The 17538-nt window shown below is 37.4% G+C and overlaps 1 protein-coding gene across 1 annotated transcript; it reads left to right on the top strand.

Annotated features, from left to right (window-relative positions):
• Window positions 1-3575: 3575 nt before the first annotated feature.
• On the top strand, window positions 3576-16222 carry LOC113676715 (CYFIP-related Rac1 interactor B). The gene is made up of 13 exons (XM_027193408.2): window positions 3576-3818; window positions 5853-5960; window positions 7436-7557; window positions 7938-8043; window positions 8572-8648; window positions 9403-9462; window positions 9693-9767; window positions 10390-10512; window positions 11366-11445; window positions 12138-12195; window positions 12833-12901; window positions 13267-13337; window positions 13900-16222. The coding sequence occupies exons 2-13, from the start codon at window positions 5879-5881 to the stop codon at window positions 13961-13963; spliced, it is 987 nt and encodes a 328-aa protein (XP_027049209.2). The 5' UTR covers window positions 3576-3818; window positions 5853-5878; the 3' UTR covers window positions 13964-16222.
• Window positions 16223-17538: the final 1316 nt, after the last annotated feature.

Consider the following 17538-nt stretch of genomic DNA (forward strand, 5'->3'; position numbering starts at 1 on the left):
GAGTTTACAGACACCAAAAAGACAACCGGCTGCGAGTCGTTCGCACGTGGCACGTCTGAGTGAAAATCTGTGACGTCATTTGTTCGCAGCGCTGAGGTTCGAAACAGCTCCTGTAGCTATTATCTTTCTAACTCGAGCACTGTGTTTACTGAAAATACTGTAAATATAGATTAGTCGTCATCTCCTGCTAGTGACAGCGAAAATTCTTGCAGATTTTTTAAGCACTTCTGCTTTTGCGCACCATGCTTAACCGTTGGTGCGGTTCCCCTGTCAAAGCTATCGAGAAACAGAGAATCGGCAAAAGTCAAGGTCCTTCATTTTGTCGGAAGTGATCAAAAGTGTGGGACTAAATTTTCTGCCTGCTGTGCTTCCTGGTGACAAAAAAAAAACAATTCTTCCTCGTTAGTCATCAGGTACTTTCTTTAAAAAAATCACGTAAGACTAAGAACCGATTCAATTCTCCAGTGTGTGTTCTTAAGATTTTCGACTTTTCGCTTCCGTGTATACTCCAAGGGACTCACAACAACAACTCAGTGGGGCGATACAATTTTATCACTTTCCGAATCATGTCTCATGTCAAATTCCGTCGGAAAAACGACTAAAACGTCTTCTTCTGAGCAAGTAATTCTTCAGATGCATTCCATCTGCTTTTCCTTTAAGGATATGAGGTCTGTAAAATTTGAAGAGATGAAGTTAAAGCAGCTGAAAATTTGCTGTTCACTCCGACTTTCTGGTTTCAAGATGTTTTCCTTGTTTCCAGGATTAAGAGATCGCTTGCCGCTACTGTTATTTATATAGACCCAGGGGACAGGATCACGGGATGTTTCATCTACAACAATGAATTTGGCATCAAAGTTGGTGTTGCAGGGTTCATCCTGTGTTTTAAGAGAAGTTTGGACTTTGAGACTCAACATCAGATTTAGAAGGGGTAGTAGATTCAGTTTCCTGGACCTTTTTGTCAATGGTGCTAGTTGCAGCAGGTGCAGGGTTATAGGAATGAATAGATTTTCCAACACCATGTCATCAAAGTTGGTCATGCCATGTCATCAACACTTGCGTTATCTAAATCCATTGGGACAATTTCAAACTCGTTATCACAGTTAGTCAGACTGCTTCTGGCACGTTTAGGAATGTGTTGCCCTGCTGTTATGATTAACTTTGTTATTATTAACTTTGTTATGATTAACTTTGTTATGATTAACTTTGTTATGATTAACTTTGTTATGATTAACTTTGTTATGATTAACTTTGTTATGATTAACTTTGTTATGATTAACTTTGTACTTACTTTCCATCATTTCAACCCTTTCACCATGGCGACCGGAGAAAGGCTGTCTTCTTTTAGCTTTTGAATCTCCTTAAAGGTACTGGCACTTCCTGACTAAAGTGCATTTTTTAATGCAGCAGGTGCGAGATATCTGTCAAGAGTAAGAGTACGGGTAATTAAATTTTGATCTGCAACCATAGTGAGTACATCTCAGTGCCCTTAGTTTCCGCTTAATGACCTAAGCTATGAAATAAATGAGTACTCCTGGACAGTCCTGGCACGGGCAATCTTCCTCATAGCAGCTAAAGCGTTTCCTTTCAAAAGAGACTTGTTCCAATGCTCCCACGCTTTCTCTCTGTGAAAATCACAGATGTAGACCAGACATTCTAATACAAAGAGAAAAAGTTTTATCGTCAATCACACAGCTGTCTTCAGCTGTCTACTGCTGTTCAATTCGTTGCTTTTTGTTCGCAATTAAAAAAAATGTGACAAAAACACATATTCGATCAGCGCGCCAAACCTTTATTTTTTCGGCGAGGTTTGCTCGGTCGCTGTTTGATTACCGCGATGTCCATGTGGTTTTTAATGTAGTCTTGCTTGGGCAGAAGCGTTTATTGGATTTGAGAGGTGGTACGCTCCCTAGAAAACGGCTATTCTGGACATACACATGGATGTGACGTCTCATCTCGTTGACATCTCGAACACTATCGCCAGCTAAAGCATGTATTTTTTCGACTATTCGTGGATCAATTCTTTGCGATAGTTCAGCCACCTGTGAAAGGAAAGATAATTTTAATAAATACGGGATTCAGTCCCCTGGGAAAATGCACTGGTGGCCTATTCCCAACCACGTTTTTGGCTCTGATACAAACATAACTTACCTGCCCTGAAAAATGATTTGTGTGGTCGCACTCTCTTGGAAATTCAATGTAGACTCGCCTTTGCCCTCTCGCCTTTCCAGTTGCAGGTTGTTTTTTTTGTTGGTTTTTTTTCTTCAAGGTTGTTTTCTCACTTCATTCTGCTAGTTCCTTTTCTTTTCCTTGGCGTGACGGTCACGTTCCACGCCATGCTGGCAGTCACATACTTTTCTGCCAACGATGATTAATGGACTTCCGTCAAATTGTATCCTGGTATTTCCAGCCGCAGGACCTTCGGAGTAAACTTTGTGTTTTTTAGACTTCTCACTTCCTGTCTATTAAAAATTAGAACACATCAAGGGCATATTTAAGTCACGCACGTTGTGTGACAATTCCTCAAGTTGGTTTTCTGCTAAAAGGTCACATTTTTGAACGCATAGCCGTCGCTTCTGATGCCTAAGGCATTACCTTCCTGTTCCTAACTTAAGCAGCAGTTTTCTATCTCAAAATCAACAGTTCAAATTAGAAAGCTAGTTTCAGCGTGAGAGCGTAAGATTGAATTTGTTTGCGTGAGTCACGCTCAATGCGTGAGAGCTCTAGGTGAGGTTCATTACTAAGCGATACTTATCTAGGCGTAGTTGTAGATTTCAACTTGATCTTTTCCAATACCTCGATCGTGATGTTTTCCAAAATCTTTGGAATAGAACGAACAAAATCTTGTCGTTGTTATTGTTTCAAATTCGCGTAAAACTTGGTTCATGGTATGCCGTATCCACGTCGTCAGCGTAGCCAAACCTTTTGTCTATGGGCACAAAGTTCTTTAATTTCCCGACTAGCGAATCCATTCCAATCAAGACGATAAAAACCTCGCACACGAGATGTTTAATATTCCAGCTCTAATTTTCTCGCTTTTTTTTTTAAAGCAAAAACCATTGGGTCGTTACACCGCGGTTCTTAACCTACCGGAAACGAAGCTGTGAAATTTTTAATTTCACTTCCGAATCTTGTCATCCACGAGATGCCCTGAAGGGACCAAGGGATGAGTTAGAGGGATCCTTCACATCGACAGCGACCCAGATATGCATCAAACGCTCTATACAATCGAAAGAGGTTCTAAAGCTTACACATTACAAAACTATTCGTTCATTGAACCCAGTAATATAAAAAATATTACAAGAAAACAAGAAAGAAGAAATCGACTACGGCAACTTTCGGCATTTTCCGAAAACTCTTTGGAAACGTCGTCTAACGTCAGTACTTTAATATTTCGGGTCATGCCTTATAACTACGATCTTTCCTGGGTCTCAGTATTGCGCATCTTCTAAGATGCCTTCCCTTGTTTTACCGCCAATATTTTACCATATTTGGTGATGAAAAGTAATAGACCCGTACACAATGGTCGAACTAAATATGGGGCCTAATTTTAAAACAGTCCTTTAGTATTATGGGCTAGGAGGGCGTGGAAATGTGCCAATTCCCTACCCTTGAGGCACCACAGAGCAACAAGGAAGAGTTCAAGCCAGCAGCTCTTTCCGCTGACTTCTAAGAAAAGAAAGTGCGTTTTTTGTTACTTTTGTGAACGTTTCTTTAACTTCGGCGGCGAAAGAGAGGGTCGAATCGTATTTTGACGAGTTAGGGACCCTCTGTTCCCTGGCAAGTTGTGGTTGTCCGTTTCCCTTTCCGGTTGGGGTGAGGTAAGTGTCGTTAAACTGTTGCTTCATGATTTCGAACCGTTTTCCTGTACATTGAAAACACGAACTTTACTCCCATTGGATCGGGCTCCTTTTCTCCTTAAGTGCTCGTAGTTTTCTTTTCCTGATTTTACTCTAGATTTCAAGGTTGCAGTGGAAAGCGTAACTGGTTACGATTTTGAGGTTGTTCGATTTCGTGTAGATTTCTGTTCACGCCACATACCCGTGTAACTCGACTTTCTTATTTATTGACCGAAGAACAGTAGAGAAATGTCCATATTAAGTGAAAATTTGCCCAAGCTTTCTTCATAAGCGACGCGAATAATCTTGTTCAAAATGTTTACGTCCTCTCTAACCTTTCCAGTCTCGAAACATGACTGTGTTCACTCTTACAATACATTGTCATCGGTCTCGTAACTGCTAATATGCTTTCTTATTCGAGTGAATTAATATTCGTTGGGGTCTTTTTGTTCACGCCTTCATTTACTTCCTCGTTACATTTTAAGTCTTCAACCTGTCTAATTCATTTTATCGGGCGTTGGAGGCCTCGATGCACGTATAGGGTTATTGACATGAATCGAAATAAACATGATTTGATCGAACAGCTCAGAGTACGTTTAATTACTTGACGTTTGTTAGGCTTGCGTATAATTTTAAAATAAAGAACGAGTCTACACTTTGTACATTTTTTTTCATTTTGAAAACGAAACAAATTTCCAGACTCACAAGGATTAATGATTTTTGTTCATAACTCCACTTTGAAATTAACGTGGAATCGTTGGCTTTTGTTTCATTTTCACTTAAGAGTTATCTGCATGTGCATGTAAAATTGTCAATTTGAATAAGTATATTCAATTATTACGTTTAGTGCATAGTTTGTGTTGTCATTTCCTGGAATATCATCCACTTCGAACCTCTTACAGTTAAGGAACAAAGATCACTTAATAATACCACTAAAACTTGCTATATTGCATTCACTGTACATAAACGTAAGCATTATTTGATGTGGCATTTTAATCTTATATTTACACTAAGATAAAATCGTTTCATTTATTTGTTAATGGAATATTTCTTAAAGGAAATGCCTGACTTCATTTACAATAATAAAAGAAAAATAAACATATTTACTACACACCTGTGACATGAAATCTTATCAGTTTTATCCCAATGTGTGGGTCAGACTTGTGACAGGGCTTGGAGTTTTGTATTTGTCTACTTTTCCTGTTAAACCTTTTTGGTGTGAGTAGAGGGATGATATCTATAAATTAGGATTTAGGCACATGTGATCCATTATAGATAACTGAGTACATAATAGATAGTTTTGAAAAATATTTCCCCTTTTGAAAAATGGTTTAGCATCCCTGTGCTAACACCTTTCTTAAGTGACAATCTCTGACTCTTTCAGTCTGGGAGGAGAGGGGTTGGGGGCACATTGAGACCAATTTGTTGTAATTCTTTGTGGAATTAGGTACTTTCCTTTCACATTCTGTTGAAAAAAGCCAATTAAATACATTAATTAGATATGAATAACTACAATATTCTTAAGATAACCTCTTTTTCCCTTAGCTATTGTTCTCAATGTTGCCAAGGTCACCATAGTAAGAACACTTAAAAGTAACCCTCAGCCTCTACTGAAATCTTTTTCAGAAATATTTTAAACTGAAAACATTTGTAAAATGAACATTTAATACGTTATGCATTCAAAACACAGTTCAAGTTATTTACTTTTTTTTTTAACACACACTAAGAAAGGGAAGCATTCCTTGGGTAGATTGACAGGGTGTTCAGTTAATTTGAAATAATAGGACCAAATTCAAAGCTTTCTTGTGCATTTTTCTATGGATATCAAGAGTAGAAAGCAATTTTGTTGCACTCTACTCGACTTTTTTTCACCCTTTAAACTGTTGCCCAATTTTCCTTTTGTTTCTTATTATTCTGTTCGAGTCAAAATGAAAAACATAGCCTAAGGCCCCAACACAATGTCTCAATAAATAGCAAGAACATGATTTTTTATTCTATTGTTATTTCTGTTCACAGCTGCAGTTGATGACGAGCATCCTGTTATGGGGAATCTCCTGAAGCTCCTAACAAAAGAAGAAAATGATGGCTGTGGTAGCAAAATTGACATTTTCTTGGATTTTGAAAGTAGGTTTGGTCATTGGAATGATTGTCAATTAATATCAGTAGTTTCTATTCTGAGTTAAACCATGAGCTCTGTGTTTACTTGTGGTGTAGCAAAATTGAGAAGTATGTTATTCTTATAATGGGGAAGGAAGCCCAAAGAAATCCAGGGCTTGTGATAACATTGTGGATATAATACATGAATTAAATCACTGCTGAACTAAAATTCAGGAAATTGCAGAATCAGAAATGTGAAGAAATTCGGGCACAGATTGTAGAGTAGTCTTTTGCGAGGTAATCCAAGATTTCTCTGAGTTTGCCACTAGATGCAATAGCTTAAATCAAGGAAGACTTGGTTTCTTACCTACTCCCACACTTTTACCCTTTAATTCCCATGAGTGATCAAGACAGGATTTCTCCTTACAATATTAGGAGAGTAAAAGAGTACAATATTATTGAGAGTAAAAGAAAGTGATCAATTGGAGTGTTATTAGTTGGTTCAGTAACAAATTCTGTGAATCAACATAAGAAGACTTCTCTGGCAGACAGTAGGGAGAACTACTCATGAGATCCTAGGATCAACAGGGTTAAGGCCACAAAAATGTGTGCCATTATTCAAGTTCTCGTGAGCATTTCTCTCCTTTTGATTGGTATCCACACTGTACTTTTTCATTTAACACTAGTTTTCCTGTTTTCTGTTAGAACAAGGATTATTCTCTCAATAACAATAAGCACAGATGTGCTTTGAGTACCAGTCATCATCTGTTATAACATAGCTAGTAAATTTGTGTAATCAAATTCAATTTTGTGTATGCTTCATATTCCTATTGTGCATGCTCATGATGTCAGCAAACAAATCCCCTGAGAAAAAACAATTTTCCATGGGGTTCAAAATGTTATAAAACAATTGATTCATATGTCAGCTGTGCGTTCATCGAGATATGAAGCACTTGGGAAGTTTGGAGAGCACTCAAGAAGCTAGAGTTCCTCTCAGCTATGCCTCAAGCAACTCTTGCGCATCTTTTGTGCTCTTCAAACTTCCTGCGTGCTTCATATCTCTATGAACGCACGCTGATGTATGAACCAATTGTTAATTGTCTGGGAATTTGGGGGTGGGTGGTGGATTTTTGGAAGATCAGATGATTAACAGGGGGAACACAGGGGAGATCAGTCATTGCCAACATAGTATAAAGTGAGGAACTATAGAGAATTCAAAACTAATTAGAGATTCATGGGTAGGGGGATCAGGTAAATTTTGTTGTAACACATCCAAAATCCTCCAAACACCTCCCTCACCCCAAGCAATCAATAATGACTAGTCTCTCATTTTTGGGAAATGTCTTTTCAACTGGTAATGTGATCTTTCAATCTACACAAAACCAAATTTTATCCTTCAGCATGCTATTTCAATTATTTGTGTGCCTGAGGAGTTCAAAATGGGCAGTTATGTTTATTATTAAGGTTCAAAGTTATCTTGTTTAAATTTGTATTGTTTTTAGATGCTACCCCAACAGAATCAGAAAAAGAAGTGTTTGATGTGGTTCACAGTGTGTTAGATGTTGCGCCTCAAATTCTGCAGGAGTTACAAGGTTACCAAGGGGCTGGGGAAGAAATAAGACAAGTAAGTGCCATAATTGTGAGTTTCTGCCGAAGAAATGTAAAATAGTTTCTGTGTTTACATAGCCTGATGTAAACATGTGGGAGGTTGGGAGAACATGAGATAAGCGTAGGAAACCACGACGCAAAGCAGAGTGGTTTCCAGCTTATCGAGTGTTCTCCCAACCTCCCAAGTGTTTATATCAGGCTATGTAAACACGGAAACCATTTTACATTTCTTTTATAAAATAACTAGTGCGTACTATTTGAATTATTTTATAATACTATTTAGTTAAATTAGCAAATGCTACTTGTTTCATCACAGATATTTTGTTGGAGATTATAGAGCACTGATACTCTCTCCAGAAGTTATTTAATCCCTGCCTGAAATTTTTCTTCCTTCAGGCAATTTCCAATGCTCTCAATGAAGAGCTCCAAGAGGTTGCATGGAAAGCAGTGGTGCCACTTGTTGGAAAACTTAAGACGTTTTATGAATTTGCCTTAGAGCTTGGTAAGAGAATGTCATGTGAGGTGAAGATGCATTTAAGACTCAAGCCTAGCACTGAAATAGTGGGAAGTTATTTGTAATAAATAATTTGGCTCCTTTTTAATTTTCTACCTTGTCAGTGTAGTTAAAGAGAGGTTTATAAGTTGTAGAGAGCCTCAGACAAGATGAGGTCAACCATAAGCCTTGACTTTTGATAATAATAACTACTTCCAGTGACCATAACCATGACCAAGATATATTGTAGATAACATTTGCCTCACCTGATCAAGCATAACCCCTCAGTTATTTGAAATTTGGAATATGTCTGTTGTTTTCACCATGAAATCCCTAATTAGGGAAAGCTTCTGCTTGCTGCACTCTATTATGTGACAATCCCTACATGATTCAACAATTACCAATTCAAAATTGATGGTATAGTGGTTGAAATGTCTTTCAAAATTGTGATTGCCAATCTACATTTTTAAATACTAGTTAAAAACTTGGTATTTCAAATTTTTGCATGTTTTATTTATTTTTTGTTTTTTTTGACAGAGGCTGTTCTTCCCCAGCTTCTATATGCTCTTTGTTCTGGACCTGAGACTCCTATTGAACATCTAGAACGGCAACAGGTAAGGAAAAAACTCAAACTAAATTCAAACAAGACCTTACACCAATATGTACAAACATTACACCTTGGGAAAAGAAGAAAGAATCCCCATGTGGGAAAGTGGCTGTTGAGGTGGCTGTTGTAAGGAAAGAAGAGATGTATATAACAGATATTCTTTTAAGGGTGCAACGGTTTTATTTAAGGAAAAAAGGCTTCCCAAAGAAGTATACAAATACATAAAATGATCAAAACATATAGGCCAGAGAAATAAAAAATTGATGTTTAGCAGAAGATTGTCTGCAAATCAAATTCTCTAAGATGTGATGAGTGCATCAACTTGAACAGCCCTTTCTTTTGGTAGCAATGACAGATTTTTTTCTCTCGATTGGGGTAAATTTCTCAGGGTTATCTGGTCAAGCAGGGTATAACACCCTTTCCCATACTGTTCATCATTCATCGATTAATAAAACACTCTTGGTCAGAAAGAGGCACTGTATGAGAAGAGTGTTTTACCCAACAACACACCACAACAAAAGAATAGATGGTGGAAAACTTGTTGTTAGTTTTGTGCATTTTTGATCTTTCAATAATCAGAAAAATATGATACATGATACAGTGGAATCATTGTCCTACTCATAATGATGTTGTGAAATAACTTATTGCTATATTGATAATACTTCTTAACCAGATGTGGCCATTTATAAGTTCTGTAAAATGAATGCAATTGATTTTGAACATTTCAGCCAGCATGTAATTTATTTTTCTTGTTATTACAGGCCCTTGCAAAACAGTTTGCTGAAATTCTTCACTTCACACTGAAATTTGATGACTTAAAGGTACTGCCTATGTATTTTTGCTCCCTTAAAATTAACTGTCCTCTAGAGGAAGGTCATGGTCAAATTATTAAGTACAGTGAAGATCAGCAGCAAACTAGTGTCTTTTATGTTAAGCATTTTTTGTTTGTTTATTTCTTTATTTGCCTGAGGAAAAGCATGTATATTCTTATTGTGGCAATGAAGTTGCTCTATATTAATTAAAATACTCTTAATTTCTCCAATGATTGCAGATGACAAATCCATCTATTCAAAATGACTTTAGTTACTACAGAAGAACACTGAGTAGAAGGAAAATGGCAAATGCGGTGAGTTTCACATGAAAATACCAGAAAGGGTCTGTTTTTACACATGGGCACCACAAAGTTGGTTGCTGCAAAATTGATAATTAGCCTAGTCAAGTCTGCGCTCAAGTCATTCTTTAATCTGAATCAAACTGACAGGGTCACTGATCAGAAACTTGTGAAAGACCTTTAAAAATTTTTCTTGTAAGCCAAGCCTTTGCTTCCAACAAGGGTACTGAACCACTCAGGCCCTTTATGTTGAAGTTATGATGTTGTCAGGTTACTGTAAGTAACTGATTACTCAGTTCATGCTATCCCTTAGCCAACTGCAGTTGGAAAGGTCTTCTGGAGTGAATCTACTGACCTGGACTCTACCTGACCTGTAAATATTAAGGAAATTAATAAAATTGGAAGCTGGAACAACCATTTTTCATTGCATTAATCTTGATGGTTTTGCTCTTGTGGTGGAAAGGGAAACTGTTTGGGGAACTGAGAGGTGGATTCTGTATGTTACATTTTGTGTTTATTTGGCCAAGGAAATTTCATTTTTTTCCCAGAACTTGGATATCTTATGTCTGTGGAAATGATGAAGAAGTGAACTTTTTGATCTCATCAAATTTGTGGCATATTGAAATTTTGATTGCAGGATGATGATAGTGAAGGAATTCAAGTGACCAATGAAATGGCAAACAGAATGTCTTTATTTTATGCTTACCCCACACCACTTCTGAAAATTCTTAGTGATGCCACATCAAAGTTTGTGACAGAGGTAAACTAGGGGCTCCTATTGAATGTTTTTACAAAACATTAAAAGCAATCTTTGATATATGTTTTGTATGGAATCACCTTCCTGAAGCTATTCTTAGCATCCAACAAAATGACCCACAAGAACTTTAGCTTAAGGTGGTGGCTGTTATTGATTTTTGCTGTAGAATGTGACAGCAATGTACATGTGAGAAGCAACCCTTTTTAGGTATTCCTTATCACAGTCATGGCGCTTTTCTTGAAGGCTGATTGAACAACAACTTCTGTCATCTCCCAGATATTTGACCACACCCCTTTGCTACTTGATGCCAAATTCTGAGAAAAAGCCTTAAACCTCCCCCCCTCCCCCCCCCCCCAAAAAAAAAAAAACAAATCGCTTATGTTTATAAGCCCTCAGAAGCCTACATAAGAAATTTGCCTTATAAACATCTCTTAACCATTTTATGTTGGAGCATTTGAGATCTGGTGAAACATGTCATTGATTATGCAGATTTTCCTGGAATTGCAGCCATGCAGTTTGGAAGTGGTTCCATTTAGCTCCTTTACAATATTCCATTTTCAATGTATACAATATACATTTGCTGTACAGTTTGAAGGGAGTACACTATTATTAAGATCATTACATTAACTTTTTTTAATAAAAATTCTCCGACGACCTCAGGCTCAGTCTTTTTCAGAAATGTTTTCCCTCAAATATTTACCCCTTAAGAGGAAGCCTTTTGAAAACTATAACCCCCTCAACTTTTAACAGTACTTTGGGCTTCCCCAGATATGTTGGGTTCTGGGCAAATGTGAGCTTGTATTACTGAAAGTGAGGTAGTCAGTGATTTGACTCATTTTTCTTATCTTATTCCTAGAACAAAAGCCTTCCTATAGAAAATACAACAGACTGCCTTAGCACGTTAGCAAATTTATGCAGAACTATGATAGAGAATCCGTAAGTATTGTGGTCTTCTCCCTAAGAGATTAACCCTTTGACTCCCAAGATCTCATCAGTAATTCTCCTTACTGTCTACCATGCAATTCATATGATGTTAGTTTGGAGAATTCGGAATTGGATCAACCAATAATCCTCTAATTGATATTTTTCTTTATTCTCTTTACTTGTCTGCTTGATACTGTACTGATATTGTAAGGAGAAACTGTGTGTAGGTCACTAGAGGGACTTAAAGGGTTAGAGATTTCAAGTGGTCTTCTTTTTTTCAAGCATTCACCAAATTGTTTGGTAAACAATATTGTGAGTTATTTGTGGATCTTGGAAAATCATTGTTTATTGGAGGGATAAGGCAAAATAAGTTAACCCCTAAGTTATGGGTAGTGCTGTTGGACTGATCTTCTTTATCAATATGAGCCCTTTGAGTCCTAAAGTGACAAACTTGTAACTTCCTCCCATATCAATGTATTATCCAGCAGGAAGCCGAGAAGAACAGGCACGATTATCATCTGGATGACATTTCTTGTCACAATATCAAATTCTCCAAACCAAGTAACAGGAAATGTATGGCATATAGGAAGGATAAATTGGGTCAGATTTGAGAGTTTATAGTTTAAGGCCATGGAGGCTGAGTTTTAAAAATAGTTTAATTATTCTTTACAAATTTATTTATCTGTTACATTTATGTTTTGTAGGAATTTTTCTTCTAAAGTTGCAAACGAGGAAACACATCTTTTTTGCCTCCGTGTTATGGTATGTCATCATGAGTCCTTGCCTATACTGACATAGATTTCAAACTGGCAACCATTGCAGCTGGATCTGAGGTTCTGCAGCTGGATATAAGGGTTAACCTGCACATGAAAGTTTGGGTGTGGGCAAGCTCCATCTCATCTAGGTGTCTCATTGTTCAGAAACTGTTTAAAGCTGTGGCAGGGTGAGCCACATGGTTTGAATGTAGACAGACTTGCATTATCAGGGGAAAAACAGGAACCCACCATCTTTCTTGTACAGTTCTCCCTTTGTGGGCAATTAACAACTTGATCCCAAGATGATTCTAACATCTTTCCTGCCAAACACAAATTAGAAGAGATTTTCATCAACCAAGTCTGAAGTATTGTCATTAAAAATCTGGAAGCACATCAATTAAATTTTTCAAGTCTGCATTGTGAATTTCAAAAGCGGTGAGCTGTAAAGACTCGAAAGTGGACAAAGGTAAATAGATTCCCAGAATGAGAGCAAGAACTGCACGATTTTTGTGAGCCTTTTTAAAATAGACAATATTATTAACAAGACACTCTTTTGAAATAGATATTGATAAGACTCAATCAAAAATGTGTGTACTGCAAACACTGTGCTGTGTAATTAACCATAAGTTGTGTTTCTCTTTTAGGTTGGTCTTATAATTCTGTATGATCATGTACATCCTGTAGGAGCTTTTGCAAAAACATCAAATATAGATGTAAGTATTCTGGCATTTCTACATTACCTCAGTCTCTCTCTCCTTATCCATTCATACTCAAGTGTTACCTTTGTAAATTACTTGTAACCCTGTCGCAAAACTGCATATGTTGATTATCCCCTCTCATTCTTTTACATGTTAGTTATACTTTATGGGCACAAACGTCCTCCAATTTTTCCAATATCCACTAGCATTGATGCATCTTTTCCAAATTCATGAGACAGGGGGAGATTTTTGCTCAGCTAAGAGGCATCAGAGAACTGATTTGCGTCAAGCGCTACTCCTGACGTCATTAAGACCATTAAGGCACCTGTTGTGTACAGGATGGATGTGAATTTATCTCTCACTTTGCTTTCTTTCTTAAGATAAAAGCGTCGATAAAAGTGTTAAAAGATCAACCTCAAGGAACCGTAGATGGCTTACTAAATGCTTTGAGGTAAGAAATGAACGCCAGTGATTTTTTTAGATTCGTAAAATCCAAGTGACCAAATACTCGAAGTCTCTCCTGGATTTAACAATTCTTCATTTCTTGCCTAACAACGGAAAAAAAGACGAAAAAAATTATTATCCTTTTCGTTTTAAGTGGAATTTTTATTTTATCTTACGCGTTTTTAATTTCTCTAGATCAATTGTGTGCGAACAGAAAATTACTGCTACTTTGGCCTCTATATAACAATTGAAACTTGTCTGAATGGCGATCGAAATTCGTCTCCTTTGAGTTATCAAACAGCATGAATTCTGAAATTGTCAAATGTAGATGTATGTCCTATGTTTTATTAGTTTTTCCATTTAAAATAACATTTTCTCAGCGGAAATGATGGTGCCTAATTGACACGGTAAGAGTATCAAACAATGGCTGCTGTTCAGAAGCTGGTATGAATTTCCTTTGCAGTTATGTTTTTGTGGCCGTAATTTTCAGCTGCCACGTTATAAAATAGTCTATAACCCTAGCAAGTTCTGTGAAATACTTATGCCGACTGCCTCTCCTCATCTTTCAGGTATAGCACAAAACACTTGAACGACGAAACGACGCCAAAGACCATTAGAGGTCTCCTCGTTTAAAAAAGTCTATAGCACAAAGAAACACAAGGTGCATTCAACCGTTAGGAACATTCGATGGAAGTTCAAATTCTACTTATACCATGAACTAACCAGGTAGAATGGAATAGACCGGGAACTTTAAAGGTTCATGGGCACTGCTCTACTTTATGAGGGGATGTAACGTAAGAGTAATTCCGACCGCTGACCTTTTTGTAATACGTGTCTAAACATTGCTTGATAATTAAAACAAATCGGAAAGAGTAACTATAACTAGTGAAATTAGAGCGAATTTCAGTTGAGTGTCGTAAAACCAAAAACCTAATTATTACACTGGCCAATCAAAACGATGGAGAATATCAAAGGGCCAATGAGAAGTCAAGTTAAAACAAACAAACGTGAGTGGTCAATTAGTGATTTGTTCCCACGCCTTGAGAGGGTGTGGGGATTTCTCTTGACCAATCACTGTTTATAGTAAGGCAGTCTAGGATTACTTTCGACACTCGAGCGAAAATTGCTCTTAATTCGACATGGAGAGCAGGGGATGAAGATGGAGCGACCTTTCCCTCTCTTTAGCACGACTCCAAACTCTCACATGTGGACGCCTTTAAGAAATCCTTGTCGCTTTTTATGTAAGGTAGAACCAACTAGATTTTGCAGTGCTTGTGATGTATTGTGACATTCGAGTACTTATAGATTCTAATGAGATACGCTACATGTAACGTGTCACAGTACATCACAGTGCCTTTTTTTTGGGTAATAGGTCGGCAATTTTGGAAAAATATGTAGCAGAGCAGTGTTTGAGAAGAAACCTTTTGACTCCCCAGTACTTTAATATTACAGTCCACCTCGTTCTATTTGCAACTTCTACCAGCGTTATCGAACCTACAAGCATTGTGACCTAAGAAAATTAACTCTGGGAAATTGCCCTGATGCAACACCAACTTCTCAGAACTAACTTGGTTTGAAATCAGCGAATGGAGTTAAGGAAACAGATATTCAATCGAAAGTTCACTACTTTACGTAGTGGAAAAGGTGTGGTTTCTATACTAACCTTCCGTCCTAAGTTTTTGCGTCGTGTGGGATGACTTGAAATGTCCATGGTATAAGAAATTAGCGGTATTTAAGAATTGTCACCCACATGCCCTTTGTTTATAACTCGTATCGTTTGTGTAAAAATAAATGACAATTGATGAATGGAAAGAGTTTCGGCCATCATTTGACTTTGTAAATCATCGTGGCGAGTTGTGTCTTATTTGCGGCGTATGAACTTTTATTTTGATTATTAATTAGAGTAGCACTGTCACAGTTTTTTTTAAAGGTGATTTCGAGGAACACTAAGTTATTAGCAACCGAACATGATTCTTATGTTTGAGATTCGTTAAAACAAAGTTAATTTGTTCCTTTACGTCAAGATATGTTCTTCAGCGTAGAGGTAATAAAGCTTAGTCTTCCTCGCTCGGAGTATCAGTTGTAACTCGTCACGCAATACTCCTCCGTTTTAAAAGAGTATTGCGTGACAACTGAAACAGAGATGACTAGTTCTTAATTGCAGTATTTCAAAGTATATGGAATTATGTTAGAGCGGTTTTCAAATGACTCTGGAAGTGAAATTAACCTAAGAAGCAATTTAAAGGTAAAAATAACGCTATAGTGGTTATGTTTTGGCTGCGGCCGTTTTTTTTCTAAGCGAATTGCACAGTTTGTTCTTGATACTTCATTGCCATTGACACACGTTTGGAAACCTTTTTTTTCTGATTAGCTCTGGTTTACAGCGTTTTGTTTGTCAACAACTGGTAACTTTTGTTTTTGTTTGTTGCTTCTTGTCATTAAAAAACCGCCCGATACAAATTGAGTAGACGATAAGCTTTAAAGTTAAAAATGCTAGAACTTTTTGTACCCATTCGGAGTCAAGTGACAGTCCTGTGTACAGAACAACACTGTGGTTTTCTTCTTATTCAAGATTTATTAAAACTACAAGCTTGTAGGAATACCATTATTAATAATATTTAGAATGTGAATAAGTAGTTATTGAAGTGTTTCAAGATTTGTGAATTTTTGTATGAAATACGAGTATATTTTGTTCAATTTTTCTGTGAAATTAGTGTGCATCCTTAATTAATTTAGTTTTGTATCTTACAAGGTTACTGAAAATTGTAACTTAGGTATAATTATCTTTTTCCAGACTTGCTTACTTCAGAAAAACAGTGTGAACTAAATTGTGCAATGTTCAACATCTTCTTGTCACTCCCTCAAAGAATATATGTTCAACTTTTTGTATCAGTGGTCTTCCAACTTTCGACTTCTTTTCTCAAGAGGTACTGTGACGTTGTTGATGGTAGAGTGCCTGAATTTGGCGCTCTTTGGCAAGCGGGAGTACTTTTGCTTTCTGTTATGTTGTAATATCAGTTGGGTTGCTGTTCATGAGGGAAGTTTCCGCTAAGTTACAGCGGCTATGAATGGGAATGGAGAGGTCAAGTGTGAAATTTCACGCCGGATACCAAGATCACGGTCACTCGTTCCAAGATTTCAGTAACCACGACTAGTCGGCAACTTACTGTGAACACATCGAACGTTTTACCAAAGAAAGACTTTTAATTGGGGAATTTAATTAGGCGTTCTGTGTGTCCGCCGTTCATGTGAGGTCTTTGTGGCTATCTCTCGCCAACACGTGACCGAAACGGAAAGGAAAAAGTGCGGCAAACTCAAGAGGCGCAAGAACCAAACTAATGTCTGTCTACCTCACGTTTACTCACCCTCCTAGGTGAATTTTGAACAGAAAATAAAAGCTTTTCACGGTTTTAAACGCGAGGCACCTAGCCTCCCTTACTGATTCTAATACAGACAGCTGTTTTTATCACACCCTTTTCCGTTTTTTCACATTTTGAGAGACATCCCGATAGTTGCTATGTTGTAAATTAGAAAACAGTTCAAAACTTTCATTTTCCATTCATAAAGCGGAAATTCGGCTCGCTAGCCACTCAAAACGAAATATAATCAAATTTACGAGAATTCTTAACACTTTGGGAAGCCTTCCTGTTTAATAAGGCAGCAGACAGTTTGAAGAGGTGGCGGGCATCTAAACTGAAAGAAAACCTTAATGTTTGGCCTCTCCAGAATTGTTGCAACTCGTTTGCTATTCCCGCTTATGCGATTACAGGAAAGGAAAAAACTTGAAGACACAGTAGGCTGTAGAAGGCGTAGGAAGATCTTTCAAGATGAGTTCCTTTATCCTTGTTAAGGCACGTTCTTTCGTGATGTTCCGCGGAATTAGCCGGTTTCTTTGAAGCTTGGTGAAACACAAATCCATTAACGCCATCTAATGCCCAAAATAAACAATCTTCCTGCTAAGAGCTCAAATTCATCACTCGAAACTGGTAAGAAAATCTGAAAAGTGGAACGAAAGGGAAGTTGCTTTGTCCAATGGTAGCAGAAGGACAAACAGAAAACTAGAAAACGAAATAAAACTGGAAAACGGAGGTTGGTATGACGTCATACTGTAATAAGAAACGTGTACACGCGCGAAGACCTCAATAGACAAAACTTACGCAAACAGACTTTAGACTCCCCCTTTGCGAAAAAGGCAAGTCAAACAAATT

Source organism: Pocillopora damicornis, chromosome 12 (assembly GCF_964200805.1).
Source record: "Pocillopora damicornis chromosome 12, jaPocDami1.2, whole genome shotgun sequence".
Classification (NCBI taxonomy): Eukaryota; Metazoa; Cnidaria; class Anthozoa; order Scleractinia; family Pocilloporidae; genus Pocillopora; species Pocillopora damicornis.